Here is a 15,342-nt window from a genome sequence, read left to right on the forward strand (position 1 = left end):
GAGACTCAGGAATTTGCAATGTGATTGTGTTAGGATTTCCACAGGGTAACAGAGAACATGAATATAGAGTACAGAGACCTGACTTGAGTAGAGAGACCTGCCTTCTGCCAGAGTGGGGACATAATGCCACCTTAATATGGGAACTTGTCATAGCACTCAGGTCTGCTCCTTTAAGATTATAAAGGGTGAGGAACATTATATTAGATTGCATTGCAAACAAGTACTCAAAAGGTAAACAATTCTCAAGTACACTGCCCAAGAACATCTCCCCTCCCTAGAATGGATACCTTCTTTCAACAACATTACTTTTCAAGGGTCCGGTGGCTCCGTGGGAAAATGCGTCCACTCCAGCCATCTGTGTTTGACGATATGGTCCAGTTCGAGTAGGTCAGCTCAGCCTTTCTCTTTCCGAGTTTAATAATAAAAGTACTAAAGATTTGGATAACGATTAACATCCTTTATATGCTAACAGCGCCAAGAAACCTTTTTATCGGTTAATGTGCACTCTGCAAATATGCCTTTTAAGAAACAATGTTTTAATCAAGCAATGATTTGACTATGATGAGTGAGTTCTAGGCAATCATAGGCCACTTGTGAGAGCAGTTCGTGACATCCAATGAAATAAATTACCTACCTACTAAGGGCAAGACCAACCAAGGGAAGAAATATTCAGGAACTGAAAGAACGAACCATAAAAAACATTGTTCTCGCTCCACCACTACTCTATACTGGTTGCAAAACATTTTTTGTCAAGTGTTTACAAGGCCAGTCTGTACGTTTGATCTGTGGATGTAATAAAAACCAGAATGAAAAGGGGGATGGGGAAAAATACTTTCTAAATTCCCAAAACGGGCGAGAAACATCCCTTGGCTGGAGAAGACGACTTGAATTTCAGTCCACTATGTGCGGAAAGGGCTGGCTTCACCTGATAGGAGGTGCTGCGATGGCTCATGCGATTCTAGATCGTAAGCAGAACAACAAACATGGCTGGCTTGGTCACTGACAGAGGGCAGAGACACGCACTGGTCACATTATCAGAAGAAGTAGCTACACAGCGAGTCAGCTAGCTCTGTCAAATAGAATAATTTGTCAATGTCTTGGACAGCGGTAACTTGGAGCATGAGCTAGGCACATAAGTACTCTCTGACAAACGAATGGGAAAGTAAGGTTTGGCTACAACTGGCCATCTTGGAAGAAACAGCACAAGAAGTTACACTTACCACCAGTACCCAAAGAGTAATCCCAAGGACACTGTCCCAACAGCCTGCAGAATCCACCAATCCCTGCATAGCACAGCCAGCCCTGGCAAGAGCAGCTCTCCAGCCACCCAGAAGAAACCTCCAACCATGGTGAACATCAGACGGTGAGGTGGATCGCAGACCTCCAACCCTGTGGGGAAAGGGTACAAATGTTACAATACATAACGAACAAGAAAGACCCTCAGAAAGGGTGGAAAGTTCAGCCACTGTACAAACAAGGGGCTATTAATACAGTTCCAATGTGGAAAGGTTTCAGATCCTGACATACTCTGCACAGCCCTTTCTTTAGACTCACTGCCCCTGAGGTATATAATCTGCCGCGGACTCTTTTCCAAAACGTATTTGATTAAAGCATGGTTCGCTTGAACGCACAATGCTGAAACTTCTGCACTTAAAAAGGAGAGGCCTAAGCCATGAAAGTCTCAAAGGGCAAAATAGAGTCCTTTACAAATCACTCGCTAATGCTCCAGCAACCCGTTCAGTGATTTTAAGTGAAGGGAAACACTGTCCCTTCAGCTCGACCAACAAAATAATACATGCTGTTGCATTTTACACATACTATAAAGGGTGCAGCAAATACACTACAAGATCGCACTAAATTCTACCAAAAAGCATAGCTGTGAAATCACTAGTTTAAGGACTACTCAAACTTTATGCACAAAGTAAATAAAATGAAAATCCTTACCAGTTTATGAAAAAAGAGAATACTGTTTTAGTTGCCTTGAGTGCATGAGTCATGAAGACCTCAAGCTGCAGAGCAGATCATAGGCTAAGAGCTGCGGCTGGTCAGATCTCACAGGGCCAAGTTGTATCTCTTGAACAAACTAACAAGGCATCCATGTTTTAGAAATTTGTGGCAGATTGTCTATGCCGGTGGTTCTCAACATGTTGTCTAGGGGACCCCTGGGGGTCCGCGAAGCATCCTACGGGGGTCCGCAACTGCTTAGAAAATTAAATATTATTAACAAACTAATAAAGTGTATATACATAAAGTGGCTCCATGTACAACTGAAAATTGAAAAACATACTATAAGGGTGAAGGAGATTGGAACCTAAAAACTAAATTAGTATCCTCGGATTGATTTGTGGGAGCTGTGCAGGTGCATCAAAAAGAATATAGTATGGACGATGTGTGGCTTCAATTTAATTTAGAAAAGCTCCCACCTTCCTATTAAAATTATTTTTTTTAATGTATATTTGTTTGCAAATTAAATAAAATGTGTTATCATTTGTTTATGTGTTTAATGAATGCTTGCTTCTGTATTTTTTTGTATTGTTTTGAATTTCAAATCATCGACAATGTTTCGGCCAAGGTCCCCGGCTTCTAGTAATGACACAGTGGGTGGGTGGGCCGCGTTCCGATAGTTTTTCACTGTGGGCCCCTGGGTTCCAGTAATGATAAAGTGGGGGTTCACAGGAGTCAAAAGGTTGGGAACCACTGCTGTACGCCTTGCAGTGATGAATGGCAACTAAGCAATTAGATAAAATCTCCTGTAACTGTAAAATAGTACTCCAAATAGTAGAATTAGCTGACCCAAAGGAAGGAGAAGACCGATGAAGAACAGTGAGGGCATTGCAAACTCCTGCGGGACAATATATTATGATTTAGCAATTTGAGAACGGAATAGGAGTGTAGAAAATGAATGTTCTCTATTGGTGAGGAAAGTCCTTGGGCTTCATTCAGAGGCTGGCAGATGCTTTTAATCTGACAAAATAATACAAATGCCAATTAGGCCAATCTGGTGATTCACCATTTACAGGATCCCACTGGTGAAGATGAAGCTGGCTCTGCTAGCAGAAACCCTTGACTTGGAGGACCATCGCCCAATGTGCGCTAGATCAACGTAACAGCTGCCCCACACTAATTAAAGTGGGCCGACCGTCAGTGGTTTTTAGGTCTGGCCTACAGACTGCCTTAGATGACTCAGAAGCCCCATGTTTCATTTGAAAATTCCTATTAAAATATCTGCTTTATAGAGAGGCTCATAGTCAGTCTGCTTTGTTCACTGGTCTGTTCTAGTGTCATTCATATTTTGCTTCCATCCACCACTGCAAGGGGCTGTGGGTCAGCCCACCTCATCCACTGGCTTCCTTGCACTGTGAGTGACAGCGGTTTTCCTCAACGCAAGTGCACGGCTGCCTGAAAAGTAGTGCAATTTTCAGCATATTTTTTTTTTTGCAAACCTTTATGCCTGCCATCTTTCTACAGCTGAATTTTCACTATGCCATTTTTTCTACAAGTGTATCAAAAAATGTACTCTTCCCAAGGCCAAACCTAATTGCTTTGCCAATACTTCTTTGTGCTTGAATTTGCCCTACAAGGCATGGGGGGGGATGTGTGGAGGGAAAACCACCAGGAATAAAACACGGTACTCACTTGACATTCATCTCTGCCTGTCGTGTAAGCGCCGGGGGCAGATGCACCAGGGGCACAGAGACCCACGCCATGCTGGCAGTATCTCTAATACTTGAGGGTGGTCCTCTGCCAGTGCCTCTGCTGGCCTGGCTGGCTGTCCACACACAAGTATCTAAAGGTCCCTCTTAATCATGGCCATTTGGATTATGCAATTCTGCAGCCACTCATTTTTTTTTTAAAGATAATTATGGATTTGCTGCATTTGCGACATAATCTCCAGATTTTATTTAAAAAATTGTTTCTAGCTCAAATGAATCAAAACTTACTAAAAACACGGCGACGCGTGTTCACGTGCAGTGAAGTGCCATTCACAGAGGTTTCCTGGTCATCTTTCACGTGCTCGTTTCTGTATTTGGTTGGTAAACTTGTACTGAACAGAAATAGCGACAGCTCTCGCGCTCTGTAAGGAGCCGTGCAGCGAACAATAGACTAGTGTTTTTTATAAAACCCTGCAGTAGTTTGATCCACCAGCCCTTCAGGAAGTGTAGCCGGATATGGAGATAGCAAGTAGGTCCGTCTGTGCTTTCTTCTGAAGGGTGAATGCCGCTCTTGTGTTTATCTGGCCTTGGGCCACGCCTGATGCTGTTAGGAGGACACCGCACTAAGCCCTGGATGATGCAATGCTGACAGGTGCAGTGAGATGGTTTTTGGTGCCAGTTGGGCTGGAGGAGTCCTTGTCCAAAAACACCTTCTCACCGCTCGTGTAAACTGAAAAATCGAGAGGAGAAAAGATGCTAAAAGTAGTTCTTTGAGCATGCAGCAACATCTCTACACTTTGTACTCCTGATTTCGGGAAGTCGGGTTGATCAATATTCCCCTATTTGTTAAAGTAGCTGTCAGAATATGGGTCAAGTATGTTTTCACCACATTTGGGTTGGAGCTGTAATCCACGTGCTCCTACTGGATTTCCTTTGTTCATGCGGACGCAGAATAAAACTCTCCGCAGAGTTGGCCTTAATTTGAAATACATTTTTACACATACCTTTAAATCACAATAAAGGTTTTCCCCCACAGACAACCCTAGCTGTGTACTTAGTGTTCTGGCTAAAGCACGATAGCTATGTCTCCCTGGTCTTTCACATGTCATCGTCTCTTTTGTGGTTTGAGACAATTCAGCTGTAAACAACGTCAGCATATTTCTTATTATAACGTTTTCACAATTTCAAGAGGGGAAGTCAGGAGGATTGAAATAACTTATTCGGAGCTCACAGATTTCCAGAAGTTAATGGCTGTTCAGCCAAACATCTGCATAGCTTGTTCACAGTGAACTTTCTCCCTTGCAGCTGGATGACTGGACAAGAAGATGCTTAGAATTCAAATGTTAAAACAAAAGACCATGAGATGGTCTAACCCTCGGGTGACAGTGATTACCCCACTCCTGGAAGCTGAGATTTAAAGGGGCAATTTTATTCCGAGGTGGTGGTATGTTCAGAAGAGTGGATTCACGTGAGCCTTGCCTAGCAATCACGTTACAATTGGTTGTCTCAATGGCCTGCTTCTTTACCATGAGGGAATGTGACCACATTTTGCAGAGTTCTATGGAAGGATAAACGGGCATACACCGTGTTTAGCCATCTGCCATCAAAGGGTGTAGATGGGCTTTACTTGGTCGTGCCTTTACTGCGCATCGGTCATAGAAGAATATTACTGGATTACCAAGCTCGCTGTCAACAAGGAATCTCACTAGGTCAATGGTTCTTCACTTTTTTAGTTCGTTGGACTCCCCCCCCCCCCCCACCCCCCCCCCAAAAAAAAGTATTAGTAGAACCTGGAGAACTTCTCTAAATTATTTTTGGAATCCAGGGACCCAATGGACTCATTACTGGAAGCCGGGGACCCCGATCTAAGCATTTTCTACAATTTGATCCGCAAAATAATACACACAAAAATATTGAAACATGGATTCATCAACCAAGCTGACAAATGATGAAATATTTTATTTCATTCACGAATGTAAAAAAAAAAAACAAAAGAAAAAAAAAAAACTTGAATTTTCATGGGAAGGCTGTAACTTTTCTGCATTCAATTGAGGGCATTTATCATTCATACTGTCTTCTGTTTGATGCACTTACACTGCCCCCACAAATCAATCTGAGGATACTAACTTAATTTTTAGCCTCCAATTTCAAATTCCTAACATTTACAGAATGTTTTAAAATGTTCAGTTTTACATTTTGCTTCTTTATTTGTAAACACTTTATTGATCTGTTAAAGTTATTTAATTTTCTAAGCAATCGAGGACCCCTTGAGAAGGCTTCACATACCTCCAAACCAGTTTAAGAACCACTGCATTAGGTGATAGCAGCCCTAACAAAAATGGCAACGGTGCTTGCAAGTAAAATATAAGAGATCCCGCAGAACAGTACTAATCAAGAACATAAAAGTCAGGGTGATCGTTTGCGGAAATCAATGAGTTAATCTAAGTTGACAGATACGTTTGCCTGAGATGGAGCAGATTCCCACAAAGCACTTCCTGAAGCAGGTTGAAGTATATACAAGCAGCAGTGCTCCACTAACTAAGAAAAGTTTGCAAGCCTTACTCAAAGTGACAGTGTTGAGATCAAAGCATGTTTAGGACCTTATGTTAGGTGCCCCTGGGCACTGGTCTATGGACAGTGAGGGCGCTGCTGGATGGTGCACAACAAGAGCACGAAAGGTGGGAACAAAGTTTATGTAAAGTGCTCAATGTGGTCTCCAAATGGCTTCTACATTAAGGAGAAAAAGGTTGGATTTAGTGAATGGTAACATGGATCAAGTGCGCCAAATTAAGTCTCACTTAGCCTGCTGTCATTTTTAGCCCTGACTCAAGGTTAGTGATCTGTTTCTAAAGAGAATGGAGCTCTATCCGTAGAAGAACAGTCAAGTAGGACAGGAAGCGAGAGACTGACTTGTGTTTTTTGTATGGTCATATGAACCGTGGGAGCAGACGTCAAAGTGGGTGGATCTATGGGGCATGACATGGCCATACTTGATACCAAAAACAGTCTCCTCTCCCTCACACTTTTAGATAAAACAACAACTGTTTCAAGGTGGTTACTGCCAAAAGTTGAGGTGTATTGGCTGAACAAGACAGGGAGGTAATTTCCTGTGTTGTGGACCCAAGGAAGAGGCGAATGGCTAAAGAAGGAACAAGCATTGGCAAAGCCAACAACTTGCTTTTGAGAACTATTAGCTTTGCCAATGGTTTTGAGCAATGGTGCAACAGCATGCCGATGTTGAGTAGAATGGCTAAGGAGGGGAGAAAAGGCTAAAGAGAAAAAAAAGCAAATGCTGCAGAAGCTAATGCCATTTTGTAGTTTGCTCACCACTCATGCACACACCTAGAAAATAATGCAGTCACTTTTTTTCTTATTGTTTACCTATCTGAGTTGGATCGGTAAACAAAAAGACAAAAAGGATCTCAAAAGTGTTTTTTTTTTTAAAGTGGGGGGCAAGAAAAGGACTGTTGGGGTGGGGGCACGAAGCAAACAGGAGGGTTGAAAGCAATAGGGAGAGCCAGGACGGAGAGGAAGCTACATGGAGGACGGGGGAGGGGTTAAGCAACAAGGCAGGTGTTGGAAGCAACACAGAGGAAGGGGTGAGAAGCACTCACCACGGAGCAGAAGCAACATAGAGCACAGTGGGTTGAAGAGAAGCAAAGCACACAGCAGAGTGAGAGAGCAATGTAAAGCAGGGAAGGGAACAAGTGCCCAGGAAAGAAAGCAATATGGCTGGAGAAGTTCACAAGGGCAGTTGCATCATTGGTGGGGAGTGAGGGAGAAGCACAGGAGTGAGAGAGAGAGAAAGCATCACAACGGCAAAAGGTGGGGGAAGAGAATTACACAACAGCGACAGCTGGAAAACACATGCATTCTTCTGGAGTACTTAACCACAAAGAAAAAAGTACTGCGTGAAGAATAAGCAGTGGAACGACAAAAGTAAGGAGGTCATCCTCCACAGGCGGAACAAGAAGAGGAAGGAAAGCCCAAATAAGCTACGAATAAAAAGCAAGTAAATGAGAGCGACTATTAGCTAACCAATGGTGATAAGTCTTTTTGAAACAGATAGCTTTTACAATCTGGTGGGCAAGACATAACAAGCCTTCTTACCAGTTGCCTAATATCAGAATGAAATGTAAATGTCTGCAATTGGTTAATCAGCAAGTGCAAAGGCTGTGTGGGATCCAGAATTGGCTTTAATTAATGGAGGCACTTGACTTTTCCTGATGACAAAGACTTTCATTCTGAGATGTAAGCTAAGGGTCTTATTAACTGAGTTCTGGAATTTGTGCTTTTAATAGATACTTATAAAAAATGTGCTGGGTACAATCTGATTGCTTCTTACCAAAATCTATATTTTGAAAGCTCCTATTTTATCCTAAACCTATGTCTTTTTGCACATTTTGTGGAAGCCTATCTTATAGTCTGTGTGATGCAATTGTGAAATAGTGCTTTACGTATTCACAGTGCTTTCGTCACTGGCTGGGTGCTTGTAGCACTAGAGATATACACTATTTTTCACTGCACCAGCCATGGTTCAGTTCTATGGCTCGCTGGTTATACACACATACACCTGCAGTGATCCCATTAACCAACAATATTTTATAGCATAAAACAGTGCACCTCTCACTGATTAGTTTAAGATGCATTTATTTTTTCATTTAAGGTGTGTGGGTTATTTTTGTTTGCATTTACCTGAAAACGAAAGCCCAATAAAATAATTACATAATATATTCTTTTTAGCCACATCTTTGAGTTTATTACCGAACAAATGCTTCTTCCAATGTACTAAACCTATTTTAGGAGTCTGTAACTTTTTAACGACTCCTAAAATGGGTTTGAAATAGATAAGGAATGACTATTTGAAAAAGGCATCTTGTAGGTAACCCTTCCCAATACGGATTCCTATTCACCGCTATCTACAGTTTAGGAAAGAAATAGCACTCATAAACCAAACTAAGGGCCTCATTACGAGTCTGGCTGTCCATGGACCGCCAGACTTGCAGTGGCGCTCAGACCACCGCCAACAAGGGTGGTCTGACTACCGGCACCGCTAGGTTGCCGCCAGCTGACGGCCTGCCGATGCTGGCGGTCTCAATTCGCCAGGGCAGTGCTGCAAGCAGCGCTGCCCTCCGGATTATGATCCATGTGTCCACCAGCCTTTGCATGGCAGTCCCACCGCCATGCAAAAGCTGGCGGAAAGAAGTGTCTGGCCCCTGCATTACCCATGCACTTGGCATGGACAGAGCAGGGCCCCCCCATAGGCAGCACTGTTGCGCTTTTCACTGCCTGAATTACAGGGAGTGAAAAGCGCAACGGGTACTGCTGCACCCGACGCACCGCAACATTGCCGCCGGCTCAATTACGAGCCGGCGTCAATGTTGTGTTGAGTATTCCGATGGGTGGAAACAGGACTAGCTGCCCACCAAAATCGAAATGAGGCCCTAAAAGGTTAGGAATGGTTGTGGTGTATGGTACCACACTCAAAGTCATTCCAAAATACAGGTGTTCAACTCCCTATGTCGACCGTTCCAAAGAAAACCCAAACTTCAAATGAGCATTCCAAAATGGTGGGAGAAGCACTCAGTATGTATTAGCACAGCCTTCAAGATTTCCTTGTACCCTGAAGAAGTCCCACTGCCCTTGGGGTGAAATGCACTGGCTGTGTCTATGTTCTACTGGTATTTGTCAAGATGAGAATAAAGAATATACTTTGGATCCATCGTGAACATTCGACAAATAGGTCTGTTCCAGTTATAAGAGATAATCTGATTTCATGCTGGAAAGTTTGAACATTGTGCTAATACGTACTGGTAGCTTCTTTCACCATTTTGGAATGGCCATTCATAAACTATTGAAAGCTACCAACCCCAAGTTAGGTTGGTAACCCATTCGCAAAATGGAAGGGGTCCCATAACTATCTCTTTCTCTTTGTGAATGTTTAAAATAATAATAATAATAAAATCTGGGCATGGGTATGCAGGGGTCACCAGGACCAGTCCAAACCCTCAAACTTTAATAAAAATAAAACTCTTTATTCCTAAACACAGGCTGTATTTTTTGTAAGATGGCTGTCTATAAATGTGATCACAGACATTGGGGATCCTCTGACTCCAGCAGGCCACCATGTCTGTGACGGCCTCCGATCATAGTGATATGCAACTGGCGACCTCCCTCATACCTATGAATGAGGTAGGTCAGATTGCGACCACTACAATTCGATTTTTAAAAACAAACCTATTAGTACAAAAATCTTTACAGGTCTCAAACAAAGTGCTTGCAATCTGCAACCAGTATTTTGCAATCAGATATTCGTACATCTGGCATTCTGTTAGAAGCGGCTCAAGACTTCAATTACTCAGAAAAATCAGAGCGGTGTCGGAGCCCCTACAGAGTTTGCTTCTTAGGTTACAGCTCTGGAAGGAGAATCCTGCAAAGAGCAGGATGATTTCAGACAGGAATGTTCTGTCACTGTGTTTCATCTTCAGTATCTGTGGAAACATTCCAAACAGCAAAGCACACCTTTAAATCGTGTGACAATGCCCACGTATATATTTTTATGTTTACCACCACTAACACTAATTAAATAACTGAACACAAAGCACAGGCCTTTGCTGCTAAACAAAGAGAGAAGGATATAACTACAGTCTCTTAATTGCACAATATGCAATCCTAGTTTCAAATCCTGACTTCCTCAGTTGTTGAAACTGTGTGATCCACCAATCTATTTACTCCACTGCTGTAACATTTTCCTTACCATATATTTTGAGAGCATAGTGAAGTAATTCAGTACACGATCCGCGCTCTACAAAACTACACATATATGGTTTATATTAAGTCTTCCTTTATACTTAATAACAATATAGGCTAGATAAATGGAAAACATATTTGGGTAGCTCGTGGCAACATCATCAAGGCATGAGGTACTCTTTAAATGTTTTGTGCTTAAAATAAATCACTTTCAATAAATGGCATCTATTCCGTGATGTAACTGATTGAATTTAATAAAGATACAGAAAAATGCTTAAAAGAACAAGTTACTTCCTTTTGGAAAAAAAAAACAGAGAGAGCTTAGTCCATACATACGATTTTGATGACTCGCTTTTCTGAAGTAAAAGCCTTTCACCCGTGAGGAAAATATTGGATACTGCCTGCAACAGGTTACCTGTGTGCCAGCAAGGACACACTAATCAGTTTTGCGGCTGCTGGGGGGGCCTAACCTGCATGGTGACTCTACTATCCTGAACATCGTCTCTAAGATCCGTGGCCCCAGCCGCAAAAGGGATCAAATCCCTTCTGGACTGGTGGAGGGGTCTTGCTCTGGCAAACTAAAAACCCTCGGCTGTAGCCACAGAAAGGGCGAAATTGCTGGTGAAATTGCTTTTTCGGAGCAGAAAGGTCAGAGGAACGTACCATGGCTCTGCTCTCCTTGAACCGTTTCTAGGCCGAATCCAGTTTCTCACCAAAAAGGTGAGATATGTCAAACAATATGCCCATTAAGGGTGCGTTGACGCCCCGGGGGAAGCCGACAGTCCTCCTCCATGCTTGGTACCAAAGGGCCACAATAGTACCCACTGCTCGTCCTAAGCAGTCGGTTCTATCCAATCTCGACTGAAAGACAAATTTTGCTCCATTGCAAATGCCCGTGAAAAGCCTGAATAAGGGAGGCCGAAAGGTAAAACTTGTGCCACTGTAACCCATATTGCATGAGGACAGAGGCACAGAAGGCAGCTGATTTTCAAAGACCTCAGGCCAGGAAGTGGATGAGAAAATCAGTTTCCCAAATATCTTTGTTCTTTTGGATTCACAATTAGGCGTAGTAGTAGGAGAGAACTGGGATTAATTTTGCTGGTTGATGTCTCTACCACCAGCCTCTCTGGCGTTAGGGGTTGGGTTAGAAGGGCTGGGTCACCTGGTGCTGGAAGATGGCGATGAGCGACCTGCGTGTTAACAGGCAGACCCGAACAAGGTTTTGACTAAATGCCCAAAAGTATATGTGTAAGGGCCTCCTTAAAAGTAACAGTGGCTCTGAGAGCCTGGCCTTGCTGAAGTATTTCTGTCAATACGTTAGTCTTTACTTCCATGGTGTCTGCATAACAACAGCAAAATAGGCATTTCTGTCCATGGCAGGACCGTGCGGGAGGAATGAGGGGAGGACAAGAGGCCAGTATCTGGGGAAGTATGATGCCCACTGCATCATGATGTTCTTCATACCGGTCACCATACCAGAAAACAGTTGTCCCCTTCATTATAGTTATCATTTGTCTGAGCAAATGTGCCAAAAAGACTGAGTAAATTCTGGGAGTCCAGGCCGTACCATGTGGTAAGGACAAGGTATTGGAATCTGAAGGTTTGACCAGTTGCTGTGTGTCGGTCAGAGCTGGGTGCAATATTGTTTGAGGTTATAGTGGATTCTGCTAGGACTCAGACAGCACTTTCAGGTTTATCCCCTCCCAAGTGTCGTTGTCATCAATGCGAAAGGGACAGGAACAGGGATAGCACTGGAACTGAAGAAGCCAGTGTCAATGCTGAGCCCCTTGCAAGACCAAGAGGCACAGAAGGAGATGAAGGAGACCTGCTAGTGGAAGTCTGACTGGAGGCCCATGCGGATCCTTGGGGCAAGCGTACCACTAGGAGCCGGTAAAGTGCCAAATATACACCACATGGCCTCCCTAAGGACTTATACTTGCGCTGGGACCAAACTCTGAAATGGCTCCGATGGAAATCAATAGCGAAACTGGGAGGCACGTTACCACCCTCTTGCCCTCTTTGGAGTCTCAGAGTGGCAAGAGAGGGACAATTCAGGTTTTGTTTTCATTTTCTTGGACTTACTTGAAGGCTTCAACCAAGGCGACGATCTGCTGCTGGAACAACTTCGGGAGCGAGACCTTCCATTTGATCGGTCACAGCATGTAGGTAGGTTTCTTGTGCTTGGCGAAGTAAAGTTTGGGCTCACAGTCATATATGATGATCTGTGGGTTCATCTGAGTGTAGTCATCCCAGGCACCACAAACCGACTTCTTGAAGGTCTGTCACAGAGATCTGTTTGCGACGGTCCCTTCAGATTTAAACCCTGTAGTTTTAAGAGCTTATATCATTTTCTTGCACATTGGATGATTTGTGAAAAAGTAATTGTAAAAAGACCGAGGAGAAGCTCAGGATCCGCATTTGGAGACGTGAAAAGAAAGGAACTTCCATCAGCATGTATATGGCACCTCAATGCGGCTCCTCCCGTCACTTCAGAGCAGAACGACATTGGTGCAAAGCTGCACAATGGCACTTACTGCACCATAGGAGCACTGTTCTTAAAATGTACGGATCCAGTCTGACGCCTGGGGACTATCCACAAGGCGAGGAATAGGAGGTTAGAAGTACCCACCAGAAATACGTGTTTTATTTCTTCTTCATTTTAAAGTTAGATCTTTTCATGGCATTTGTTGTCCAATTTACATATTTTGACGGCTCAGCTCGTGCTTTGGGTTTTGATATCAAGTAATAGCTCGGAGAGCCTTTAACACAAGTGGTATCCTGCCCCATCTCTACAGCCCTTTCGAGAAAAGTGGCCTGTCGGGATATCCATCACTTTCCATTCTGAGCAATCCTGATCGAATATGTGTGAACTTATCACAAGGGAGCTAATGTTGTCTTTTACATGACTGAAAATATTCATAAAACAATCTGTGCCTCTCCGAGTGAGCGACTTTGTATAAAAATGCATGCAACAGTTGCCTTGCACCCTGAGTTTGTCTAGGATAATGTGTGCGTCGCCGCAGGCTCTCTCCCTGTGTACTCGGAGGGTGTGCCTGCCTGTGGTATGTGACCGCCTGCGCCTCTGAGCAGTGGCTGTGAATGCAGACACAGTGCGTACATAACCCGTGTGTGCGGGGTTCCTCTGCCTTGCGTCTCAAATTGTCCTCGCTTGGAGGCCTCCTGAGCACGCAAAGCGCCTTTTAAAACCCGCAGCTGCCTCTCAGCGCTCCCAGATGCCAAGAATATGAATGGAGGTCGGTGTGTCCAGCCAAAACTAACAGTTATAGTCACAGAGCAAACACTGGGGAGTTCAGTCAGAGCTCATTTCGGATACACAGACTGGGCCCTGCTACTGAATTATGTCCGGGAATCAAAATGCAAATACAGGAGCTGATCCGGGTGCACCCACCCCTCTCCCTGCAAGCTCCTTCACACTGGCACCACCTCCCACAGCGGATGTTACTTTGTAAGCCACGTGGCTCAGGCCACGGCACATTTTAAGCATGGCATGCTTCGTCAGCATTCTGTATTGTGGCCACGAGACGCTCATGTGCCTGAGAGGACAGGTGCCAGCACGGTGTAATTTATTTGCCAGGTGCACTTGTTTTCCCGGGTGCAACTCTCGGCCGAGCCTAGCCCGTGTAGATTACTTCATCCCTCCTTCTCTCTATAGCGCCAACAGCGCTCTGAAGTGAGAGTTACAAAAGTACTGCACATTACCGAACACTGCGCCTTTATTCTCTCTCTCTCGTCTACCTCGTCAGTAGTAGTCAGCGCTATATTCATACAATTACCATTACAATTACTTCGGTCTCAGGCTAGCTCCTTTCCTCGTCGATCCGTTCAGCGCTTTAAAGCAGCCTGGGCACCACAGACAAACAGCCAACAAACGACTGGTCCGCCACTCGACCCAGACGCACCATCACCACTGTCCCTCTGGGAGTACAAGGCCTTGGGCCTCCCACAGTGCAGGTCTGGGGCTTATTCCACCTGGTAAAGCCCTTGTTCAATGCAGGAAACAGGAGACAGGACTTTACCAAGTGGAATAAACCCCAGACCTGCACTGTGGGAGGCACAAGGCCTTGTACTCCCAGAGGGACAGTGGTGATGGTGCCATGTCTACGGCATCTCAAAAGCGCCAAATTCACGCATACACGCTTTAAATGCTAATAGAGGTGCTCAGGGCTTTAAGTGGGGTGAAAACACGGGGTGGGTTCTAAAAGAGGCGTGCAAACAATCAGTGGCAAGGCCTAAATCATGAGAAGTAGAATCCCGTGCTTAAGAAATTCATAAAGTCGCATTCAGCACAAGGTAATAAAATAGAAAAATATATATTTATTTACAATAAGCACAAAAACAACAAGGCACATACAAATCTAGTAATCTAAATGATGCAATAATATATCCTAATGGTTCAATTCCAGCCGTGCTGGGGTGCCTGTTTTCGCTGATCAGAGATAAAATGATAGACTTTATGCCCATGCTGCCTTCCTCGTTCCATTCCCAGGCCCACATTCGGTTACAATGTATCTTCAAAAAAAATATTTTTTTTTCTTGGTTCAGCAGCTATCCACTAGTAGAAGGCTCCACAGAACAACTAAAGGCATCACCAAAGCACTTTTCCAGGAGGAAACTAAGGGTAGATCAGGGTCCAGCTGTGTTCCTGGCTCAACTGTTTGGTCCTGCTTTGGAGAAACTGGGATTACACGCCGAGGGGTAATCAAAATTGACATTAAGAAAAAACTGAGTTTATTATCTGAGCGGTGCGCCCTGACTGATGATAACAGGAGAAAGAACATTTGCAGGCCATTGGGTAATGCACATTTTCTTCAGGATAAAAATTCCCATAAGCTTTATTATAGTGCGAAATACCAAGGAATGCGATTAGATTACTGCCAAACTAAAAATAATTACAAAAATATTTGTTGTGGCTTCTGCC

General features: G+C 43.9%; 1 protein-coding gene across 1 annotated transcript in view; it reads right to left on the reverse strand.

Moving 5' to 3' along the window:
- Nucleotides 1-15,342, reverse strand: part of SLC22A31 (solute carrier family 22 member 31) — a 205,319-nt gene that overhangs the window by 88,089 nt on the left and 101,888 nt on the right. Inside the window, exon 4 of the mRNA XM_069217231.1 lies at nucleotides 1,221-1,389. Within this exon, the coding sequence (XP_069073332.1) occupies nucleotides 1,221-1,389 (169 nt within the window). The remainder of the gene's footprint in view (nucleotides 1-1,220; nucleotides 1,390-15,342) is intronic.

The sequence above is a fragment of the Pleurodeles waltl genome, chromosome 12, assembly GCF_031143425.1.
Source record: "Pleurodeles waltl isolate 20211129_DDA chromosome 12, aPleWal1.hap1.20221129, whole genome shotgun sequence".
NCBI classification, from domain to species: Eukaryota; Metazoa; Chordata; class Amphibia; order Caudata; family Salamandridae; genus Pleurodeles; species Pleurodeles waltl.